Source organism: Populus euphratica, unplaced genomic scaffold (genome assembly GCF_000495115.2).
Source record: "Populus euphratica unplaced genomic scaffold, PopEup_1.0 scaffold158.1, whole genome shotgun sequence".
NCBI classification, from domain to species: domain Eukaryota; kingdom Viridiplantae; phylum Streptophyta; class Magnoliopsida; order Malpighiales; family Salicaceae; genus Populus; species Populus euphratica.
Window position 1 is genome coordinate 113,981 of NW_011499913.1, and position 23,431 is coordinate 137,411.

The 23,431-nt window shown below is 36.2% G+C and overlaps 6 protein-coding genes across 9 annotated transcripts in view; 4 read left to right on the forward strand and 2 right to left on the reverse strand.

The window, feature by feature from the left end:
• LOC105134304 (Heavy metal transport/detoxification superfamily protein) overlaps window positions 1-966 on the forward strand; it is a 2,834-nt gene extending 1,868 nt beyond the window's left edge. The window contains exon 4 of the mRNA XM_011038659.1: window positions 1-966. Coding sequence (XP_011036961.1) covers window positions 1-711 — 711 coding nt within the window. The 3' untranslated portion in view covers window positions 712-966.
• A 4,979-nt stretch (window positions 967-5,945) lies between these two features.
• Window positions 5,946-9,450, forward strand: LOC105134156 (Signal peptidase subunit). The gene is made up of 6 exons (XM_011038455.1): window positions 5,946-6,218; window positions 6,334-6,381; window positions 8,027-8,089; window positions 8,424-8,477; window positions 8,820-8,906; window positions 9,030-9,450. Exons 1-6 carry the CDS (start codon window positions 6,093-6,095, stop codon window positions 9,153-9,155), a joined length of 504 nt encoding a protein of 167 aa, XP_011036757.1. The 5' UTR covers window positions 5,946-6,092; the 3' UTR covers window positions 9,156-9,450.
• Window positions 9,451-10,816: 1,366 nt separating this feature from the next.
• Window positions 10,817-12,499, reverse strand: LOC105134305 (scopoletin glucosyltransferase-like). The gene has a single exon (XM_011038661.1). The coding sequence runs from the start codon at window positions 12,465-12,467 to the stop codon at window positions 11,040-11,042; it is 1,428 nt and encodes a 475-aa protein (XP_011036963.1). The 5' UTR covers window positions 12,468-12,499; the 3' UTR covers window positions 10,817-11,039.
• A 1,024-nt stretch (window positions 12,500-13,523) lies between these two features.
• Window positions 13,524-14,174, forward strand: LOC105134160 (uncharacterized). The gene is made up of 2 exons (XM_011038463.1): window positions 13,524-13,826; window positions 13,957-14,174. Exons 1-2 carry the CDS (start codon window positions 13,716-13,718, stop codon window positions 14,155-14,157), a joined length of 312 nt encoding a protein of 103 aa, XP_011036765.1. The 5' UTR covers window positions 13,524-13,715; the 3' UTR covers window positions 14,158-14,174.
• LOC105134159 (Tetratricopeptide repeat (TPR)-like superfamily protein) lies at window positions 13,813-16,763 on the reverse strand. Its single transcript, XM_011038462.1, has one exon. The coding sequence runs from the start codon at window positions 16,486-16,488 to the stop codon at window positions 14,557-14,559; it is 1,932 nt and encodes a 643-aa protein (XP_011036764.1). The 5' UTR covers window positions 16,489-16,763; the 3' UTR covers window positions 13,813-14,556.
• Window positions 16,764-18,601: 1,838 nt separating this feature from the next.
• Window positions 18,602-22,479, forward strand: LOC105134158 (nuclear transcription factor Y subunit C-3-like). Of its 4 annotated transcripts, XM_011038459.1 has the most exons (5): window positions 18,602-18,678; window positions 18,863-18,909; window positions 20,414-21,000; window positions 21,591-21,809; window positions 22,262-22,479. In XM_011038459.1, exons 3-4 carry the CDS (start codon window positions 20,454-20,456, stop codon window positions 21,794-21,796), a joined length of 753 nt encoding a protein of 250 aa, XP_011036761.1. In that variant the 5' UTR covers window positions 18,602-18,678; window positions 18,863-18,909; window positions 20,414-20,453; the 3' UTR covers window positions 21,797-21,809; window positions 22,262-22,479. The 4 variants fall into 4 exon arrangements, with proteins under 4 accessions (XP_011036761.1, XP_011036762.1, XP_011036760.1 ...); XM_011038460.1 differs by lacking the exon at window positions 21,591-21,809 and having other exon boundaries at window positions 20,414-21,219; XM_011038458.1 differs by lacking the exons at window positions 21,591-21,809; window positions 22,262-22,479 and having other exon boundaries at window positions 20,414-21,538.
• The last annotated feature ends 952 nt before the right edge of the window (window positions 22,480-23,431 follow it).

Consider the following 23,431-nt stretch of genomic DNA (forward strand, 5'->3'; position numbering starts at 1 on the left):
GGGGGTGGTGGTGGAAAGGCCGAGAAGGGTGGTGGTGGTGATGTTTTTGAGATCCCTGTGGTAATGAAGGGCAAGGGAGACGGTAAAGATGGCAAGAAAGGTGATGGCAAGAACGGTAAAAGCAAGGGGGAGAACAAGAAAAAAGATGGCAAGAGTGGTATTGGGATTGGGTTTCTGGGCTTTGGCAAGAAGAGTAAAAAGGGAGAGGATAGTACTAATAAGGCTGCAGCCAATCATGGCAGTGCAGGTGGAAATGGAAACAGTAATGGCAACGGGACCAAGAAGGGTGGTGGCAAAACTGATGGGGTCGATGTCATGAACAAAATGAAACAAGGGTTCCATGAAAATGATGGAACAGGAAAAGGTCACAAGAATCCGGGCCAAATGGGCCCGATGGGTCATATGGGCCTGATGGGTGGGATGGGCAGTGTTCCAACAGTGCAAGGACTGCCTGCAGCAGCAGCAATGAATGGTGGTGGATATTATCCAGGATTGGGGCAAGGTAATCCTTACAATCAGCAGCAGCAGTACATGGCAATGATGATGAACCAGCAAAGGCAGAATGGGAATGACATGTTCCAACCAATGATGTATGCTCGCCCTCATCCTTCCATTAACTACATGCAGCCTCCGATACCACCACCTACGGTGTCCGATCAGTACACTCACTTCTTCAACGATGAGAATACCGATAGTTGCAGTATAATGTGAATGTGAAGTTCGCAAGTAGAGTAGTTATAGCTAGTTATGTCCTTGATTTTTTTTTACCAGGTTAAGTGTGCCTTTTGTGATGGGTGCTGATACACGGGGGTGTGCGCAAGGTCTCAAAGATATCATTGCCTGCGTGACTTAAAAGAGGTGGCAGATTTTGTTTCACTCCTTGGAAATATATTATCCTTCAAACTCCTTTGTATGATAGAGATTGTCCCAATTTCTTAGCAAATTGATCTATGGAGTCTAATTTGTATACATGTTGGAAGAATTTGCGTTTAGGTTAGGCTAATAATAACATGGAAGGTACCTGAAAGCGTTGATATTAAACTTGGCCTAGCAAGGTCAATCACACAAGGAAGGAATGTAACTTAAAGTGGTATATGATCTAGTTAAAAACTTGTATCAATCCATGATTCAAATGTGTTATAATTTGATTAAACATTTGTATTAATCCATGATCCAATTAGTACTTATTACCTTTTTTTCTTCAAAATGTTAGGTTAACTTGTAACTCGGATTTTATATCTAATTAATCCTAAAATTAAGGTTTTTATTACTTTTAAAAATATCGAGTAACTCAGATTTTAATTAATTTTAAAATTAGGATTAATGATTTAAATTGAAAGATGTACATAATCTTGTTGCTTTGTAAGGTCCAATAATAAATAATAATATGGAAGGTTGAGATTTGAAGTTCCATGAACAAAGCATATATATATAAAACACTCACGCCACTCTACAAAACACAAGCTTGGGCAGGCAACCAATTAGTGCAAGATCACTGCTCCCAATAATTCAAAATCTGGGGCCCTTCTGGTTGCCTCTTTATGACTTTCGTCACCAGAATAAGAACTTTGTAATGCACCATCTTGAGAGTGACCGCTCTGGTTGCCATCTTGCTTGCTTGATATTGTGATTGATTGACATCTTTGTGGCTTTATACCATACGGCCGCAAATTATTGCTTCTTTCCTGCCATTGATGCCCCAACCCTTGAAGTAAGATCCCCATTGAAGACTTCCATCGCTCACTCATTTCTCGTGTTTAAATTGTCTCTTTTCATACAAGTTCTCGATAAATTTTGTAGCCTCTTTCATATTTATTGCTCCTCATATTAGTTTTTTTAATTAAATATGCTTCTAAATGTGTTTGGTAATTTAATACAATACTTTAAATTACTATTTTTTTTTTATATCAACATATAAAAATCATCAAAAAAATCTAAAAAATAAATTTAATATATTTTCATACTTTTTTTTTAAAGTTTTGTGTATGTGTGTGTGTTTAATATATAATAGATGGGTATTGATTTAATTAAAGGATGGATGAGTGAGAGAATGGAAAAGAAGAAGGAAGCTTCATATATATATATATAAATGATAGAACATACCTTGGGGAATTGGGTTAGGTGTAACATGGATTGAGACATTTCATGCCCATCCACTCTCTTTTATTTGCTTAATAATTAGTGGAGAAACCACTCGAGCAATCAATGAAAAGCACTTGGTTTAAGATCCCAAGTGGTTTTAAAATATGGTGGACCTTTTTGTTCAATATTTCGATGTTTATCACATGATCAACTATGAATGTTTCCCATTTAAATTAGTTTTCGTAGAGGGCCTTGCATGTGTTTTGCGAGCGATATACATGTTACCATGGTTGATGTCCGCAAGCTCTTGTGTTCCCATAGGAATTGATTTACTTTTAAGTATTCCGCATAAAATATTTCCATGCAAAATAAGATTTTTATTATTATTATTTAGCTGCATTGAGAATTTTTTTTATGAAGTAATGAATTATTTCTCTTTTATGGTTTTTAAATGATAGTAATGAGATGAAAAAAATATATTTTATGATGGAAATAGCAGGGATGAAGATAATAATTATGATGTGGTGGTTATTTTATTATATTTGTTATCAATTATTAGTGATAATAATTATAAGGATGATTATAATAAAAACGGTGAAATAATTGTTATTTTAATAATAAAGTTATTGGTGTTAATCGTGAAAATGATGATTATAAATTTGAGATTTTTTTAATAATAATAAATTAAAAAAATATGGTGATATAATGATAAATGATAATTAGATTGACAATAAGAATGGTGATTACAATGGTTATATAGTGAAAAGATATTATAAAATAACTATAAAATAATAGTTATGTTAATAATAAAATAATAATTGTGTGGATTAACGATAATAATTTTAATACATTGATAATTGTCATGGTGGTCAAGTTCGACCATGAATTGATATGGAAAATGCGATTATTTTTCTAGAAGGATGAACTCATCTACTTAATTTATTATATTTGTTTAATTTAGTGGAGAAACCACTTGAGCACTCCATATAAAGCACTTATAAAGATCAAGATCCCAAGTTATTTAAGAATATGGTCGACCTTTTCCTCTAATATCTCGACATTTATCACACGAACCTGTGGATGATTCACATTTAAATTAGTTTCATGGAGGGCCATGCTTGTGCCTTGCAAGCGACTGATTGCCATGGTTGTTGCCCGCAAGCTTTTGTGCCCCCATGCTACTTGATTTACTTCTAAGCAATGTTGTCGGCCCTTGACGCCAAATTAAATACTTTTTTTTTTTTTTTAATTTATGTGGGGTGTCCGGGCCAGCTTACGCGCATCACGATTAATCTCCACAGCCCACTGAATATCCTGGAAACCCAATAGGCATGTAAGGCACCGCGGAGCTGACAGGCGTGCATGCCAGGGCTCGAACCCAGGTGCAGTGGAAAGAGACAAACTCCTTCCACCGCTAAACCAAGCTCTAGATTGCAAAATTAAATACTTTTATCATGTGAAAAGTGTTTATTTTTAAAATAAGATTTTTATTATTATTATTTAGATGCATTGAGATTTTTTTTTTTTATGAAGTAATGAATTATTTCTCTTTTATGGTTTTTAAATGATAGTAATGAGATGAAAAAAATATATTTTATGATGGAAATAGCAGGGATGAAGATAATAATTATGATGTGGTGGTTATTTTATTATATTTGTTATCAATTATTAGTGATAATAATTATAAGGATGATTATAATAAAAACGGTGAAATAATTGTTATTTTAATAATAAAGTTATTGGTGTTAATCGTGAAAATGATGATTATAAATTTGAGATTTTTTTAATAATAATAAATTAAAAAAATATGGTGATATAATGATAAATGATAATTAGATTGACAATAAGAATGGTGATTACAATGGTTATATAGTGAAAAGATATTATAAAATAACAATAAAATAATAGTTATGTTAATAATAAAATAATAATTGTGTGGATTACCGATAATAATTTTAATTCATTTTTTTTGTTTTTTTTATTAATGTGAAGTGTTCGGGTCAGCTTACACGCATCACGATTAATCCCTATAGTACAATAATTTTAATCCATTGATAAATGTCATGGTGGTCAAGTTCGATCATGAATTGATATGGAAAATGCGATTATTTTTCTAGAAGGATGAACTCATCTACTTAATTTTTTATATTTGTTTAATTTAGTGGAGAAACCACTTGAGCACTCCATATAAAGCACTTATAAAGATCAAGATCCCAAGTTATTTAAGAATATGGTCGACCTTTTCCTCTAATATCTCGACATTTATCACACGAACCTGTGGATGATTCACATTTAAATTAGTTTCATGGAGGGCCATGCTTGTGCCTTGCAAGCGACTGATTGCCATGGTTGTTGCCCGCAAGCTTTTGTGCCCCCATGCTACTTGATTTACTTCTAAGCAATGTTGTCGGCCCTTGACGCCAAATTAAATACTTTTGTCATGTGAAAAGTGTTTATTTCTCTATAAAATAAATCACTTACTATTACAAAGAAAATATTTTTTTATAAATTAATGAATTATGCTTTATTTATAATTTTTAAATGGGGTCATGAATTGAGGAAATTGTAATATTTTTTATAATATTATTTCTCAATTGAAAATACATTAAAATAATATATATTTTTATTTTTTAAAATTTATTTTTAATATCAACATATATCAAGATAATGCAAAACACCAAAAAAGAAAAACTTCTTGAAGTTATTATTTTTTTTATTTCAAAAAGACAGTTGAAAACCGCGATTTCAAACCTTTTACGAGTAGTGATTTCTTTTTCAAATTAATAATTTCGTTTGTTATTTTCCACTGTTCAAATTAATGAGTTCAATTAAATATTAGTGATCTTTCTTTCTTTTAGTCCTGAGCCAGAGGCCAACTCCAAGCATGCCTCCATCCCATGTGCCCAATTTCAGCTTCTGCGCAATGGGCCCAGCATGGATCTCATTTTCTTATTAAGTGTACTCTCAATCAAGCCCCTTTTTGGGCCATATGGGCCATTCTGAGGGCCCTCTTTCTATAACCATCTATAGCAAATTCGAGTTGGGCTTCAAGATAAAGAAAGCCCCAAACCTCAAGCGTATGGGTTAGGCTTCAGGTGAAAAATATATGTTCTGGCGTTAAAATATTTACACAGAAAATCTTTGGCTGTGAAAAATATTTTCCACCTTGTAAATTCTATTTCATGGAACAATGTGAATTAGTACTTCTTCTTCTTTCCTTCATCTTTTTCCTTCCTGTAATGGTTGTTATTGTTCCATAAAAGTAATTTTTTTCTACTAATAATAATTTAAATCATATTATTATCAAACCTCTTTTAACTTTGACTTGATGGGTTTAATAAGTTTTAAATCTAATTTAACTTCATGAATTTGATAAAACACTCCAGTAATTTGGTTTTTAGTTTGAGCCGAGTGAAAAACAAAAGAAGTCAAAATTAACATGATTTAACTTAATTAATTTGATAAATCACTCATTTATATATTTATTAAACTTGATTTTTATAAAAATAATATTATTTTAAATTTAAAAAATTAAAATAATATTATTTTAATTTTGTATGTATCAACTCAAATTAACTATTTTTACTTTAAGTTTATGAATTATAGAGCATGCTGAGTTTAAATTACCGTGCTTTTAAGAGTTTTTTTTTTTTAATGTATGTTGTTTATTCACAAATAATAGTTTTATTATATAATTAATTTAAATAAATTCTGGAAATGACGTATTAAAATTTATATTTAATTAATATAAATTTGTAAGACAAAGCAGTTAATGACATGTCAATTTTTACTAAATTTGCCATGTCAGCAAACATGGTGACTCAACTAAACGCGTAGTAACCAATCAAAACCAACGAAAAGTCCAACTCTCTCCCTCTCCCCTTTCCTTAATTTCAGACCAAAACACACTCCCTGCAGTTCTGACAGAAGAGGGATAAGAAAGGACAGCAGGACCTAGTTTTGTCTGAATCAAAACGGCTTGGAGATTCTTCTAAAAGCGACATCGAAAAATGCATACATTCGGATATAGAGCGAACGCGTTGCTAACGTACGCCTTGACTATACTGGCTTTAATGTGTACTATCGCTTCTTTCTCTGACAACTTCAATTTTCCTTCTCCTTCTGCTGAGATCCAGGTTTTTTATTTTTTTCTAAACTTGTGAAATTTTGTGTTGGTTTAAGGCTGTTTGGATCGAGATACAACTTTGAAATGACGGTTTTTTTTTTTTAATTTATCTTGGGGTTTTGTAGGTGTTGAATTTCAATTGGTTTCAAAAGCAGCCGCATGGAAATGATGAGGTGATATGATTGTTTCTTTGCTTAATATATTTTGTTAATCTTTTGTATGAGATGTGATCGATTCTTTTGGAAGATTAGTGGGTTTTTTATGAATTGATGGGATTAACAATAATTTTTGTTAAATGGGTTTTTTTGATTAAAAAAAAAGTTACTTTTGGGTTCCATTTGCTGCTAATTATGAAATGCTAGGTGGGTTTTTATAGGTGTATATGTTTTATCAAAAGGTTTTAAATTCTGGGTTTGAGTGGCTTAATTTTTCAGATTATGGTTGCATAATCTGTTTTGATGATTTATTGGAATGAATTTTCAGTATTTCTATCTTTTGTAGCTATAAGAGTATTGGTCTCAGAGGTTTGTTTAATCTTTTGTTTTTTTAGCTGTTATATTGTTTGTGAGTGTGCTAAGGTTCTTTCTCATCTGACTTTTCCCAGTAATTTTATGTAGCCTAGTAGCTGAAAAAGTGGTCTTGGTTTTTAGTTTCAGAAAATGTCGATGTCTAAAGATTCTCTTCTTTAGGTAGAGGTTTTGAAAATTGAGTTGAACAATCCCATTTTCCGCGTTCAATACTTGTTGAGACCTGATTTTGCCCCTAACAACTGGTAACATGCATGGATATTGTAAGTGCAAAATCTTCAGGAAACATGCTTTCATCTTACAAAATGATCCGCCTTTAGTTCTTTGTTGCTAATGAAGTTAGTCTCAAAGGGTTTGATGTCAACTTCATGGTTGTCCCATAACATCCCACAAGCATTTTTTTGGTTATCCTGTTGTTTTTACTTTATGGACATCCTGCTTTCAACCTGCATTATTTCTCTTCTGTGTGGGTGTGGGTGAGAGAGAGAGAGAGATTAGGGGCGGGGCATCCGATATTTGAGGTAGATTCTCCATCTTGACAATGGATGCCATTTAGGAAATTCTCAATTAAGCTATCATTGGTCAAAGGTCATTATTTTGCAAATATTCCATGTACGTATAATCTAAACTGCTTGATGTTGATAATAATATGTTAAAATTTACGAAAAATCTTGATAGCATTAAAATCCTTGAATACTAAAATGAAGTGGTTTACAACTTGATACCCAAATTCTCAGGGGTAAAATCATATTAGGATAAAACATTTGCAGTCAATGTTGCATCTTTAACTGTTCAGCTTATATTTTGGATTTGGCCCGTTACAGTATAGTTCACTTTTCTGTTTCAAGAAATATGAAACAAGAGTTGACATCTTCAATCATGCTAGATGTTTTAGTTAATTCTACTTATTGGTTAAAGAAGTGCTAAAACATTACACCAGGGAAAGGGATGACCTTGTACCTGTTGACCATTGAGTTTAATATGGGACCAGCTTCTTGGCTTTTCTGTGCCTACTCATAGAAGTTTTGAAGATTAGAAGGAATGTTGATTTAGAGAATTTGTAGAGTGATGCCTGTAAGTCTGCAGGATAGTGGAATTTTTTCTTCCAGAAATTTTCTTGTTGATTATGTTGATTTCCCCCCTGTTCATCTTAACTATTTTAAGACACTGTATTATTGTCAAACCATCCTTCATTTTAGATGCATTAGTTAGATGCAAGCTCTTTATTCTGTTCCACTTGATAAGCTAGAAATGATTCATTGCTGATTGAACTGCCTTCCATTTGATGCAGGTCAGCCTCACCATGAATATAACAGCTGATCTACAGTCACTTTTTACATGGAACACAAAGCAGGTTTGTAATTTGAAACACCTCGGGTGATGGTGCCATGTCTTTACATTTCAGAATTTAAATCTTCTACTCTCCTTCCAAGGCAAGCCATTTTGCTGTTCTGTGAGTGTAATCTGAGAACATTTCATTTACTTGAACAATCATTCTCTATTATAGTTTCCATGTTCTGATAAGTCATGTTTTGGATGTCCTTTGAGAATTTTGAAATCCTATGTAAAACTACTTTATATTTCATTGCTGGGACGAAACATGAATATGGAACTGTACATTGTATGTAATGATCACCTTAAGAGCCAATTCAAATTTGCACTAATCATGACCTTGTTATATATTGCAGCTTTTCATATTTGTAGCAGCAGAGTATGAAACCCCGCAGAATTCAGTGAATCAGGTACTTTGCTTGCTTGAAATTTGAAGTCTTTTCATTTCCATTTTGGTTCTCAATCTTTCACACATTAAACTCTAGTTTCTTACAAACTTAGGAGGCAAGCATGAAGCTGAATCAGCTTGCCTTTCATTTTCTGGTTATAATCTTTCACACATTAGACTTTGGTTTCTTACAAACTTAGGAGGCAAGCATGAAGCTGAATCAGCGTGCCTTTCATTTTCTCTCTTGCACATTCAGGCACTAGACAAGCCTCTCGAGTCATTTTCATTTAACTTCTTCAAATGTCAGGGTCTGCTGCATAAATCTCTGTCCACTGTGTAACTCTTTCTTAATGTTTTCTGATAGGTGTCACTTTGGGATGCCATTATACCTGCCAAAGAGCATGCAAAGTTTTGGTTTCAGACTGCGAACAAGTATCGTTTTATTGATCAGGTACCATCCTCATGAAGTGATTTCTTTACAACTCATCCCGTGCTTTTACACCCACACCCAGGAGCCACCTCAGGTGCTACTCTTGCTATGTTTCAGAAGTAAAACTTATCTTTCCATGTGCAGGGAAGCAATCTTCGCGGTAAAGAATTTAACTTGACATTGCACTGGCATGTCATGCCCAAAACTGGCAAGATGCTTGCCGACAAGTTGGTCATGTCTGGATTCCGCTTGCCTGAGGAGTATAGATAATGACGGGGCAATTTTTGGTTTTTTTTTTTTTTTTTGTTTTTAATCAACGAACATAGCCAATATCATTGCAGAGGGAATCGGATACATATGAAGACCCCTGGGGAGACTACAGGCCCAATTAGCTGGGCAATAGGGGTCTATACGCTCTGGCAAGCCAGTCTGCAGCCATATTTACCTCTCTTGTTACTTGAAAAACCCCCCCACTAAATATGGGATGATAAAGGTCAGTTTAACTTAATTAAGAATGATTGAGGAAGAAATGCGCACAGCTTGGATTTTTGAGTGCTTGTGTTTATTTTTGGGCATTGTTGAGTTCTTCTTGCTTATATTTTGGGCATTTCCTGCTCAGGCCCACCACAGAATCCCAATGTCTATAGGCAGTGGAGAGATTGCCGACCAATTTTTTTTTTCGAAGAGCGTGGAAACCTGTGAACTTTAGCGCTACTCTAATTTAATTTACGCCATGAGGCCATGCTAAAATTTCTAACTCATCGAACGGTTGAACAACAAGAAATCTAAATCCAACATGTTACTGCAGCATGCAAAACATGTTTCTACAGCACCAATTCCTTCTGCATTTTTGTTCTTCGCAGCTGATTTAAAGCCCCATCTCCTCTGGCTAGCTGAGTCTTCCATCGCCTAATCAAATCCTCTTACAATGTGCTCCTTACATTGCTTAAGCGGTCTTTACTCGTTTGTCTTGAATATTTTACGTAGGCATTAAATCCGGCCAGACTTCACAGGTTGAATAACTGAGTTTACACTGAGTTGACTAACTGACTTGAAATTTGGTTTACACTGAGTTTTCTTTCATCGGTTTGGACAGCATTGTCAAACTCGGATGACTTGAAAGGTAAATTGTATAGGGGTCGACTTGGCTACCCGATAACCAAGGACTCTTAGCTAGGTAAGATCCAAACCGAGTTTGACATTTGATAACTGGTTGTCGGTTTTCTACGTTTTTGAAAACAAGAACAAAAACTATTTTATGCTGTTTTGGTTGTGAAAAGTTTTCAAATTTGGTTTCTGAAAGTAGTGTAAACTAGTAGTGCAGGCTTCTGTACCTGTTTACAGGATTTACTTGCAGAACTACGGATTTCGGGCCGAAACTGATGCAAGTGCCAGCGGACATGTGAAATATTCTGCGCAAGGTTTGGCAACCACGCTCAGCTCTCCGTTTTAGCCAAAGCTACGCAAGTCTGGCAGCACCAAGCACAACTGCTTGATTGGTAAAACAAAAGACATTGTGACAGAGAACTTTCGCTTGGCACTTTTGGCTGCATAGTTCTTTCTACATGCAAGGGGTCTGAAATATTTTCCTGTTAAATTAACTTCTCTTTTTATATTCAAATTTGGCATGTTTTTAGCCTGTAAGAGTTCGAAAGCAATTTTCATGGATTAACTAATGTCTCTTCCACTCATCTGAAATACTTTCATAAATTCTGCAATTCAACATGTTTTCATGCTAGAGCTCGAAAATAAGCAACCGTTCTTGGTTGAAGCTCCTGCCTTGTATATCACAAGGACTTCTTGTAAGGTGGATTTGAATTGAGGTTTGCTTGGCTTGGCTTGGCTTGCATTGTATTGTTACTTGAGATGGTGAGTTAGCCATTAGGTGAGAGATTCAGTATCCTTGCAGTTTCTTTTCAGTGTCCTTGCAATTTCATGAACGGTGCTCATCGAATGGCTGCTAACCACTACAAAAACACAATTCATGCACCGTCAATGCGTTCTATTAACTTAGACAGAAGACAAATCTCTGCAATTAATGCGGATTATGAATTAATTTATGTTGATTAGTTCAACATTGAGCACTTCAATGTTATCTGGAATCAGTAAACTATGACTTTTAGAGCCTTATAAAACTAGCAGATGATGTTCTTCTTAACCTTTTGGATCAGCTGGTCGTCCTTGAATTCTTGTCTTTAGAGTCAGGCATTCAATTAGTTCATCCAATTTCTTATCAGATGATCCCCCTTTTTCCACGGCCTGCCTTGCCTTTCTCCCCAACTCCTGTGCCCTTTCCCTTGCCTTCTTCCCTTGGTCACCTCTCATCAACTCCTTCACTGAATCACAAATCACATTATGTTGAACGGTCATAGGGTCATCTTTTGCATCACGTTCTTGAAGGACCATGAGCCCTGCTTTTAGCCCCATTGCCGTATACCTAGCGTTCAATCCTTGCTCTGCTCCCATAGGCCAAGCCAACAGTGGCACACCCATTGACAAGCCCTCCAACACTGAATTCCATCCACAATGAGTCAGAAACCCACCAATTGCTGGGTGTTCTAGTATACCCCTCTGGTCTACCCAATCACGTATGACCAACCCTCTCTCCTTGACCCTGTCTTCCCACCCAACTGGTGGGACCCATGTTCTGGATCTGACCACCCAAATGAACGGCTGTCCTGCCATCTCCAAACCAAGAGCAATCTCCTCCATTTGTAAATCTGTCATATATGATTGTGAACCGAATGCCACATAGATCACATTACCTGGACCCAATCCTTCCATTTTCTGGTCCAGCCACTTGATGTACGGACTAAATTGCTTTTGATCAACGTCTTTGGAACCTGAATTCATCAAATCTTGTTTGCTTTGATCATGAAGCAGAAGTGGACCCACAAGCCATGCTTTGGTCTCCTTGTGATTTTCAAAGGCAGCAACATGGTCCCCTTCAAGCTCTTCAAAACTGTTAACTACGTAACCCCAACTATGACTCTCTGCCTGTTTGATCTCTGAAATAATTGGCAGCATTGGATGCTCTTCATCACCCCGCCAAGCAAAGTCAGGGAAGTCAGTTTTGTTTAATGGAAATGGAACTGATGGCAAATTTATAGGCTCAGAGTGGAGCAAACTAGAAATGCATGGAACATGCAACGAGGCATTTCTTTCAATTACCGTAGGCAACACACCCATCCCACTGAAGACAATCCTAGGAATATCGAACAGGCAACATGAATCAACTGTCCAAGGCAAAAACATGTCAGAGATAACGCAAATTGGAGTAGTGCTATCAGAATCACACAACTCTTTAAGGACATCCTCAAAAGGTTGTTGGAGTAGTTTGGTGGCATTTATAAAAGGGACAAAGAGATCCGGAGAAGGGAGATGGTTAACATTTTCACAACCTTCTGGTAATTCTTCAACTTTTGGAAAAGGGATTATGGACAAAGAGATTGTTGGGTGGGTAGAGTTTTTGGAAAGAATAAATGGAGCATTTGCTGGGGTGGTGATGATGGTTACTCTTGTGCCACGGCTGGCTAATGCCTTGGACAAGTCTAGTAATGGAAGAGTGTGACCCTGAGCCATGAATGGGAAAATCGCTACATGAGGTGGTGAAGAAGGACTGATTCTGTCCATTATTGACCAAATCTGTATATAAATCTGAATATCTTCTGTTCTGATGAATTTGTGAAGAATTAGTGCAAAGTAACTGGGTTTATATGTGTGATTAAATTAAACCACTGACATGATTCTTGATATCTCATGAATCCAACATATAAAGAAAGGTTAACCTATGATTGGAGGATAGTTTAGCATACCATTAATGGAAAATTAATTTATTTCCAAAGAGGATGGATCATTCATGCATGTACATTGTTCATCGAATCCTTCTTCTTACAGGGAACAAAGTAAACGTGACTTTTGATAGTTTCCATGCATGCATCTTCGATAAGAAGATTTTCCTTCGCAAAAATGATGGCGATAAAACGACGTCTCTTCACGGTAGCAAGATTCTAAACATCAATAAAAAAGAAGAAGAAGATATTAACTAGTCTATTAAATTGATAAATTAATAAAAGAGGGTTTAAATCATGAAATTAAGTCTCAGTAGTGACATTGATGGAAAAAAAATTTGCTAGTGACTTCAGAAAAGAAAAGCGACAGAAGATAGGCCACAGGTTTCTTCAGTCCAAGGGAGATTTAAGGTCAGCTTTCCATTATCTACCCCCTCAAAACCAGCCCCAGCTCCATTCAACAAGCACTTGATTGGACATACATTTGAGTACGATAAGAAATTCCCTTCTCCTTCAATCTCAACCTTCACCCAAGTCTCAGCTTCTTCAGAATCAAAATTGGCCACTTGAATTGTGCCATCACTATTGAACATGTTGGTCAGTCCAACAGGAGCAAATTTGATGCAAGAGCTGCCTAATTTCTTGCTTATGTTTGATTTTATGACCTTGTTGTCTATTTATAGACTCAAAACAACTTACCTTAAATATTCTTTATGTAAGGCATATTTTAGGAAAGTTAATATAAAAATTACTTAAAATACCTTTATAACCTTTAGTTATAAGAATATTAAAGTAAGAACCATAAAATATATTTATACCGAGTTTTTTTTTTTTAATACAAACCAAATAAATTTAATTTAGACCCACACCCAGTACATTTAATTTGTTTGGGTTTACTTGTAGAAATTGTAGTGTTTACATATGCAATAAAAACCATGAGACTTTCAATGAGCAAGCTTGGGCCTGGATAATTGCAGCATTCAATGAAAAATTTGGTCTATGTGACAGAGATGCCGTTGAAAGCTGGTAATTAAGATTGATGAAAGAGTATAGGAACATTGCAAATATTCTCAGTCAGAATGGTTTTGCATGGGAAGAAACAGAGCAGATGGAGATAGCTGATGATGATGACTGGTATGCGTATATCAAGGTATGTTTCCTTCTCAAACATAAACATGTCCTCATGGCTTACAGTTTTAACTCCCCTAGGTATGGCAGGCCTTCAATACCATTTAACCAAAATTTTTATTTGCTTCTCATTTTATGAATATTTTCTGCAGGAGCACCCAGGTGCAGACAGATTCCTGGACAGTTATAATGATATTTGTGTACTATATGGTAATAGCATGGCAATGGGAAAAGCAAGTCATCTGGGTGTAAAAATGGGGTTTGACAACAACGAATTCGATATGGGGATTGATGGCGTTTTTGGAGATACACCATATCAACTTGAAATATCTGACCCAAGGCAGAAACGATAGTCTCTTTCTTCCTCAGTGGTGGTTTCTTCAAGGAAAGTTGGCAGACACGGGAAAGGAGAGGCTCAAGAAGCACCTGGGTCAGAAACTAATGGTAGTTATGGAGGAACACGAAGAAGAAACCTGTCAATCGAAGTCATTGTCGATGCACTTCAAGCTATACCAGACATGGAAGACGAGATCTTCTCGGAAGCTTGTACACTTTTAGAAAATGAGGAAAACGCCAAGAATATTGCGGCAATGGAAGTAAATCAGCGAAGCAAATGGCTATTTAAAAAGCTTTACAGATAGCATGTCCGACTTAGCAACTGTGATTATCATTTGTAAAGCATACCCTTCCAAAATATTGTTATCCTGATCATCGGGACTTTTTCTGTTTCGTTTGCTTTAAGTAATCAGCATTTACCAGTAATCTCTGCATGAACAATAACCATCCTTGAAAGAGTGAAAGCGGCTTCTATCTCTCACCACGATCTCCAATTTATAAATCTGAGAAATAAGCTTCATCACTGCATGACAGTCCCTGCAAATCCTCAAATTCTTAACTATTCTTATAGTCCTCCCCTTGCACAACCTTGCAATACCAAAAGCTACAGCAACCTTTTCGCTATGCACTGACACTGAACCTTCCTTTTCTTCCTCTTCTATGTCATGTAAAACCCTTCCAATCTCTGGAACATAACCCCCTTCAACCCTAAGCCTCGTTATAATCTCCTTTAGCTTCTTGTAAGCCTCTTCTGTAATCTTATATTGTTTTGTGCCAGCCAAGAAAGTATACATGATTTTGTCAACTTCAATCATGCTCCAACCAGGAGTTTTGGTGATTCTCTGTTCAGTCATTGATCTTCTCACAGAAGCAGCATCCTTCCATTTCCCTGCAACTGCATAGGCATTTGACAGCAGAACATGGTCACTAGAGTTGTTGGGGTCTAGCTCTGAAAGTCTTTCTTTCACTTGTTCCGCCAACTTAACATCACCATGCATGCTGCAAGCCCCAAGAAGTGTCCGCCAAATAATTGCAGTACATGGAATTGGCATTTGACAAACAAATTCATAGGCCTTCTGAAGTTGACCAGCCCGACCATATAGATCGACCATGCAGCCATAATGCTCAATAGATGGTTCTATATTGTACATGCCTTTCATCTTATCAAAATATTCACATCCTTGTTCGACCAATCCAGCATGACTACAAGCATATAAAAGTGAAATAAAGGCAATCTCATCAGGTCTAATTCCAGACTCTTCCATCTTATGAAACATCCCTATTGCTTCTTCCCCATGACCATGCATTGCGAGCGCAGCCATCATCGAAGTCCAAGAAACAATGTTTCTTTCATTCATTATTCGCTCGAAAACTAGTTGAGCCATATGTACATTCCCACACTTGGAATAAGTATCCAATAATGCATTGTTAACTGATACAATCCAAGTCAACCCAGATTTCTCAATAAAGCCATGTAATATTTTGCCAAACTCAAGTGCACCAGCCTGTGCACACGCTGAAAGCACCCCAGTTAAGCTTGTCTCATTCGGCCTCATCCCCTTCCTCTGCAGCTCTCTGAAATAACTAAAAGCCTCTTCAAAATACCCATTATGAGCAAAACCAACAATCATGGTACTCCACGAGACATCATCCTTCATTGGCATCTCCAAAAACATCTCCCTAGCCAGTTCCAGCTCCCCAGCTTTCGTGTACCCAGCAAGCATAACATTCCACGACATCAAGTTCCTCACAGGCATCAAGTCAAACAATTCTCTTCCACCCTTCATATCACCACCCCTACAACACGCAGTGACCATCGCATTCCAGGCAATCGCATTTGGCTCAGGCATTTCATCAAATACCGTCCTCGCAAACTCAACAAACCCGCATTCCCCATACATACTAATCAAAGTCGTCCCAACAAAGAGATGGGTATCAAGCCCATGAACCAATGCTTGACAATGCAACTGGATCCCAACTCTCACAGACCTCAAATTCGCCGCCGCTTTGACAATAAAAGCGAAAGAAAAACTGTCAGGAGGAGAAAAAGAGTTCCTCCTCATTTCAATGAACTTAAGAAGTGAATCCTGGGGTCTATCTGACTCATAAAGTCCTCTAATGAGAGTGTTGTGCATGAAAACATCTGGGTTTGGAGTGTAGCGAAAGAGGCGGCAAGCATAGTCCAGAGAATCAGAGAGCGAAATCGCACAATGGTGCAATAGCTTTCCTGTGATGAAAGGGTCAGATTCAAGGCCGAGTTTGAGAACATTGGCGTGGATTTGTTTGAAAGTTGTCAGGCTCTTGCAAATATTCAACAAAGACAGACAGAGAGATTCTGTCTTGCTCATTGTGTACAGCAATGGCTTCCCAGGCCATGCTTTATTTTTTCTTTTTTGAATCTGGCGAAAACAACTTCTTTGAACCCTGTATTTATATTAGTATTCAATTTCACCCATGATTTAATTTTCAATTCACGCCCTCTATGCAAGCATCTCGATCTGTCATCGCAGAACTAATCCATGTCTGTATGTTGTTGACTTTTTCCAAGATCAACATCTTCTTATCCCCAGTAGCTCCAACCTCCATCGCCAAAAAAGTATCATTGAGTCTAGTCAAGGCATCTTCAAACTGACTCACACAATCCTTTATTGAAAAACAACTCCACCGCCGTGGACATGTGCCGCACTAGTAGAAAGAAGACGTGACAACGTTTCTGTAACACGGTTGAACCTGTATTAGGAATATGGAATTCGTTAAAAGCTATCTCTTCTCTATTTCTGTTTGTGTCAACATTACAGAAGAGAGCTGAAATTCCCATTTCATGAAGTTTACTTTGACAGTCACTTGCGAAGGAAACTTGTAACGTTTCTTTCACTTCTGGGAAACCTCGTTCTGTTCTGTTAGATGTTAGAATAGAATTCTAATAGGCCACTAGGCATGCACAATCAAACTGAACAAGTCATTGTAGATTCCAAGCGGGCCATTGCTCATAGTAAAATGTCCCAGGCTTGCAACCAGGGGGTGGAGGCTTAAGTGTTAAGCCCAGTCACCTCATGCAAGAAATGTTTAATGATAAGACTCTTCAATTTCCCATACATATGTCCCTTCATTCACGATGAGGTTTAAGACTTTTGACGGAAGAGATACCCTGCCAAAAGATTGCAACTACTCCATTTTCTTTTTGCCTTTTCTTTTGTCTTTTTGATTGAGAATTTACCTATTTATATTTATATTTATATTTAGATCATTTTCTTTTTCTTTTTCTTTTTGATTGAGAATTTAACTATTTATATTTATATTTAGATCATTTTATACATGATAAGTGTGAGAAGCCATCTTTTCTTATTTGTGTTTGTCATGTATACAGATCTGAAAGTGTGGGAGTTCCCTGTCTTTTTTGTTCTGAAGCTCACAATTCTTCGAACTGCACCTCTGGAATGGAACAGGTCCTACCTATCTGCGAACGTTGCTCTTTTCCCTGTATCCTTTTTGTATGCTTGCAACTCATGCATGCCATTAGATAATCCCATTGTAGTTGCTCTTTTCCCTGTATCCTTTTTGTACGCTTGCAACTCATGCATGCCATTAGATCATCCCAAAAGTGTGGGAGTTCCCTGTCTTTTTTGTTCTGAAGCTCACAATTCTTCGAACTGCACCTCTGGAATGGAACAGGTTCTACCTATCTGCGAACGAACCTCTTTTCCCTGTATCCTTTTTGTATGCTTGCAACTCATGCATGCCATTAGATAATCCCATTGTATTCCGTTTACCACTCATTCCCACTCTGGTTCGTAGTCCTTTTCTCAAGCTCTTTGCTCGCAGTTCTGCACTTTATACTCGAAAAGGAACCCCCAGAGACCGAGCAGATATTGCTGGTGCTTGAGGCATTTTTGTAATGGGTGTCTTTTGGATATCCACTGTTGCTGGAGAACTACTAAACTGCCTTGAAGCTCTTGGGATAGTTCTTGAAGTGCTCCCATCTCTCCTTGCGCTTATTGCACTTGCTTGGGGAAGTGGCGCAACTCTGCAATTTTTTTTTTAGTTGAGCTATTCACAATAATATAGCCTATATATTTAAAAAATAAATAAATTGTTGTTACTAATAACGCAACCCAGCCATATATTATTCTCACATATATTTTTTATAACTGTGCTAGTTTAAAGAAAAATTGAAACTTGTTATTTGGAAAAAAATAAAATTGATATTGTGTAGTTTCTATAACAGTTTGAAATTATGTTTAAATTTTATTTCTTTATATTGTTTTGATAGGATAACGCAAAAAATTATTTTTTTAAAAATAATAAAATATTATTTTTAAATAATAAAATTTAAAATAACAGAGTAGCAAACACAGATAAAACTGGACAGAACAAATCCAAGTTCTGATTTGACATTAAAAAGGTAATTTACGTAAAGGGTAATTTCGTCAAAAAGAAACAAAAGAGACAGAAGCCACAAAAGGGCAACCTTCTGACACATAGTCAGAAGGGAACACAAGACAAAGCACATCACAAGCAGCTTTCGTTTCCAATCTTAGGTTTGTTCCTATGAAACATTACCTCATCGTCATATATAAAAACCGTCATAACTCATGCCTCCAACTTTGCTGATCCATCATCAAACCCCTAAATATAAATAAATATATGGACACCGAATTTACATGAAGTAGATCCCATATTTCTTATCTTGCTAAAAGTTCTGCTTTTTATTCTCTTCTTCAGGTTCTTGATCTTGCAAGCAGAGAGTACAAGCTCTGCAGAAGGGAAAGGTAACCACACAATCTCTTATCTTTCATGTACACGCATATACGAACATATGCATGTCACTTACTGTGTGTTGTTGCTTTGCTCAGCGATCTTGAGAATTAGAAACCGAAAAGATAGATGGGTTTTGCTTTTCATGTGATTTTAGGAAAGTTTTGTTTTGTTTGGTTAGAAATCCAAGCAGGTATGAGGCTTTTTGGATTTATGGATTTGGTGTGTGTATCTTTTTTTCCTTTCTTTTTCATCAATTGAGTTTTGTTTTAAGTATTGATTTCTATGTGATGTGATGTGATGTGATGCTGCTTGTGGTACTGTAAATGGATTGCAATTTCTTTTGTTTGTTTATTTAGGAAGAGTGTTTGTAATTTGCTTTACCTTTTGGTGTGTGCCAAAAAATTACCAGTAGAAGATCAAGATCATCGCTAGTTTGTTTTGGGCCCATAGTTGATCGCCTGTAGGCATAATGCAACACTGGAAGAGCTGTTGCAAGTAAATCAAACTCGTTTCATTTAAACATAAAGAAAAAACAAGGAAGATGATTGAAATCTATGTTAATATTGTAGTGATTATGGAGTTACTATTGGTAATGGTTTCGGGGTTTTTATCATTTTCTTTGTTTTTTCGTTTTAGCATCAATGTATTTTGTCTGAACCCTGCTGTGAGAAGAGGTAGCTGTTTGCATATATCTTGGGGATTCACTTCTAGAATAGGAAGCAAAACGATGATGTACTGCTAAAAGGTTTGGAAAGTTAATATTATTCTGTTTCGGTTTGGGAGCTGAATAATGTCAACTAGAAACGAATTTCTTTCTATAATTGCACTTTGTTGTTGTTGGGCAGGCCTTCTCCGTCCCATGTGGGCATAATAAATGTTAGAAACCGTACCTTTTGAATCTAACCATTGAAACATCACGGTTACATGGTCTTTTTTGTTTTTCCTAGCATAAAGAAGATAAATTCCTATCAAAAGGTGCCAAACAGAAAACCATTTCATTACCATGCTTGCATGTGAATTAAGTCTCATTGAAGTCATTGACTGATGGTGAGATATACCCTCATTGATCGAAGTGATAATATCCACAATAGCTCTATCCATGATAAAAAGCAAGTATGATGCTGTTATTCTGCATTTTAAGGCTCTGACTTTACCATTTCTTGGATCTTTTTGCAGAGAACTTGTTCATTCATTTATTTTTTTTAATCAAACAATCTTGAATTGCATTTCCAGCATTTTTTTCTTTTTAATTATGTAGAAACCTAATTGGATATTATGAAGTTGGATTTGCATCATCGTTTAGTTGCATCTGTTCTGCACTTTAGAGAATTGCCATGGCTTAACCAATTTCTTTCACGCAATTTCCTTTCAACATGAAATAATTGCCATGGCTTAACCAATTTCTTTCATGCAATGTCCTTTCAACATGAAATCATATGATATATATATCTATACACTGCAAGTTAATGCTTAACTCAGTTTGCCATGTTTCCTCTTCTATCGTGCTAAAAACAGAGGCATTAAGTTGCATATTGTTGCGTTTAGTTGGATCAGAATGGAGCAAGGGCATGGACAGCCCCCTGCTATTGTCAGTAGTACATCTCAACTGCAATATGGAACAAGTCCGTATCAGCCAAACCAAATGCTTGCTGCCTCAAATCCTGGATCAGTTACTGGTCAGCCTGTGGGAGCTCAGCTTGCACAGCACCAACTTGCCTATCAGCAGATCCACCAACAACAGGAACAGCAACTCCAGCAACAACTTCAGTCTTTTTGGGCAAATCAGTATAAAGAAATTGACAAAGTTACTGACTTCAAAAATCATAGCCTTCCCTTGGCTAGGATCAAGAAGATCATGAAGGCTGACGAGGATGTGAGGATGATATCAGCTGAGGCACCAGTTATATTTTCCAGAGCATGTGAAATGTTTATTTTAGAGTTGACATTGCGATCTTGGAATCACACGGAGGAGAACAAGAGAAGGACACTACAGAAGAATGATATTGCTGCAGCTATCACTAGGACTGACATCTTTGATTTCCTGGTTGACATTGTGCCTAGGGAGGATCTGAAAGATGAAGTGCTAGCATCAATCCCAAGAGGAACAATGCCTGTCGGAGGACCTGTTGATGCACTCTCTTACTGCTATATGCCACCTCAGCATGCACCTCAGGTTGGAGCTCCTGGGATGATAATGGGCAAGCATGTGACGGACCCAGCTATGTACGCCCAGCAGTCTCACCCCTATATGGCACAGCATATGTGGCCACAAGGATCAGAGCAACAGCAGTCGCCCTCAGAACATTAGTAACTTTAGAAATGTAAGCTCTCTTTACCTTACCCACCATTGCTTTGTGTCTAATGACCAAGACCAGGTTGATCAGATGAGCATGTTGTACATGAATGCTTTCACGTAACTGATAGTGGCAAGATTTGTATCCTTCTCATTAGAATGCTTTTCATACGCTCCTTTTCTAGTAAAAACCATCAATAGATATCACAGTTCGTGCTGAAGATTTCGGTAATAGTGGTTTGTATGATCAGATTTTATAGCTTTTCGTTTCCTACAAATGTACTTGATAATTGTTGAGCCATTAACATCATCCTTTCGTTATGGTATGTGAACTCTGGTTTATTCAATGTGGAATTTTCTCTCTTTTCACTTTTTTTTTTATCCAATTAATCCCAAGAGGAACAATGCCTGTCGGAGGACCTGTTGATGCACTCTCTTACTGCTATATGCCACCTCAGCATGCACCTCAGGTTGGAGCTCCTGGGATGATAATGGGCAAGCATGTGACGGACCCAGCTATGTACGCCCAGCAGTCTCACCCCTATATGGCACAGCATATGTGGCCACAAGGATCAGAGCAACAGCAGTCGCCCTCAGAACATTAGTAACTTTAGAAATGTAAGCTCTCTTTACCTTACCCACCATTGCTTTGTGTCTAATGACCAAGACCAGGTTGATCAGATGAGCATGTTGTACAGGAATGCTTTCACGTAACTGATAGTGGCAAGATTTGTATCCTTCTCATTAGAATGCTTTTCATACGCTCCTTTTCTAGTAAAAACCATCAATAGATATCACAGTTCGTGCTGAAGATTTCGGTAATAGTGGTTTGTATGATCAGATTTTATAGCTTTTCGTTTCCTACAAATGTACTTGATAATTGTTGAGCCATTAACATCATCCTTTCGTTATGGTATGTGAACTCTGGTTTATTCAATGTGGAATTTTCTCTCTTTTCACTTTTTTTTTTATCCAATTATTTTGAACATCTGCATTTATGTTCATATTGCTCGGTTTACTTGCTCCGTATATGGTTTCATTGATGGAAATATTTTTTGAATGTCTTACAGAATGGAAATATCCCTCATGAAAAGGTGCGGTCAAGAATGGAGCTGAAAAGATTATAGCTGATTGAGCTTTCTTTTACAGCCCCTTCTAGACTTTGATGTTAGCCTCTCATTTTTTTATGAGCAAGGCAGGTCAAAACATGTATAAATGGAATTTGTATTGTTCGATTCCATGTTTAGCACACAGAACATATTTATTTTTTTTGGTTTTGTTCTCTCTATGTTTATGTTCACACCTTGACAGTATTATGGAAATGTGAAAAGAACCCCCTGAAATTTGCAAGCTGTATGGCTCCCAGGATAGATTGTTTTTACCCGACCACCTACCTAACACCACGCAGGCTCGTCAAACAGTATTAATTATTCTGATATTAAATTATTTTTTATTTTTAATTGTATTTTATTTAAAAAATTAATATTTAATATTATTAAATAACACTATATAAATTAAATAAAAATCATTTAATAATATAATATTTTTAAAATTTGATCGTGATTTTAATTTTATTTCTGATGATATTTAACACAATATTATTATGCTTTTAAAAAACTATAAAAAAATATAGTTATTATTGGATGTATTTTATTGGTAATAAAATTATAGATAGTTTAATGAAATAATAAAAAATATTTTATATAAAATATTATTTATTTTATAATATAATAATACTATTTAAATCTATAATATTTAAATTAAAAATTATAAACATAAATATATATTTATTAAAATTATTTTATAATTTTAATTTTAAAAAATATTTTTAACAAAATACATTAAAAAAAAAGTATGGCCTAAACTGCGTTGTAGCATCAAATCTAACAGAGATCGTTTAGCCCCTTGAAGCTTTAATAGACACTTTTAACATGACTCTGTGTTATGGGAACAGATTCAATAAACTTCTGTCTTTCATTGCCTTGAGAGGAATCGCTATAGTTCATTGTTCATGTGACCACACACAAACAGCAAGCATAATTAAGCTCTCTATAGCCTCAATATTTTCTGGCTTCACTACCAATCCGATGCATAAAAATGTAGAAAGAGAAGAATAGGTGGCAACAGGGTAAATAATGAGACTATGTTTTTATTTGGGAGATGTGTTCTCGGAAAGACATCAGCATTCTTTCCACTTTCTCATGCAAAGGGGAGACCATCAAGTAGATATGGTCAATTCG

Bases quoted from the DNA above. Each gene is read 5' to 3' on its own strand.
- LOC105134156 (XM_011038455.1), top strand. From the start codon at position 6,093: ATGCATACATTCGGATATAGAGCGAACGCGTTGCTAACGTACGCCTTG. The intron at 8,478-8,819 runs GTACTTTGCTTG...GTTTTCTGATAG, and splicing joins CGCAGAATTCAGTGAATCAG to GTGTCACTTTGGGATGCCAT. The intron at 8,907-9,029 runs GTACCATCCTCA...TTCCATGTGCAG, and splicing joins AGTATCGTTTTATTGATCAG to GGAAGCAATCTTCGCGGTAA.
- LOC105134305 (XM_011038661.1), bottom strand. From the start codon at position 12,467: ATGGCTCAGGGTCACACTCTTCCATTACTAGACTTGTCCAAGGCATTA.
- LOC105134160 (XM_011038463.1), top strand. From the start codon at position 13,716: ATGAAAGAGTATAGGAACATTGCAAATATTCTCAGTCAGAATGGTTTT. The intron at 13,827-13,956 runs GTATGTTTCCTT...TATTTTCTGCAG, and splicing joins ACTGGTATGCGTATATCAAG to GAGCACCCAGGTGCAGACAG.
- LOC105134159 (XM_011038462.1), bottom strand. From the start codon at position 16,488: ATGAGCAAGACAGAATCTCTCTGTCTGTCTTTGTTGAATATTTGCAAG.
- LOC105134158 (XM_011038460.1), top strand. From the start codon at position 20,454: ATGGAGCAAGGGCATGGACAGCCCCCTGCTATTGTCAGTAGTACATCT.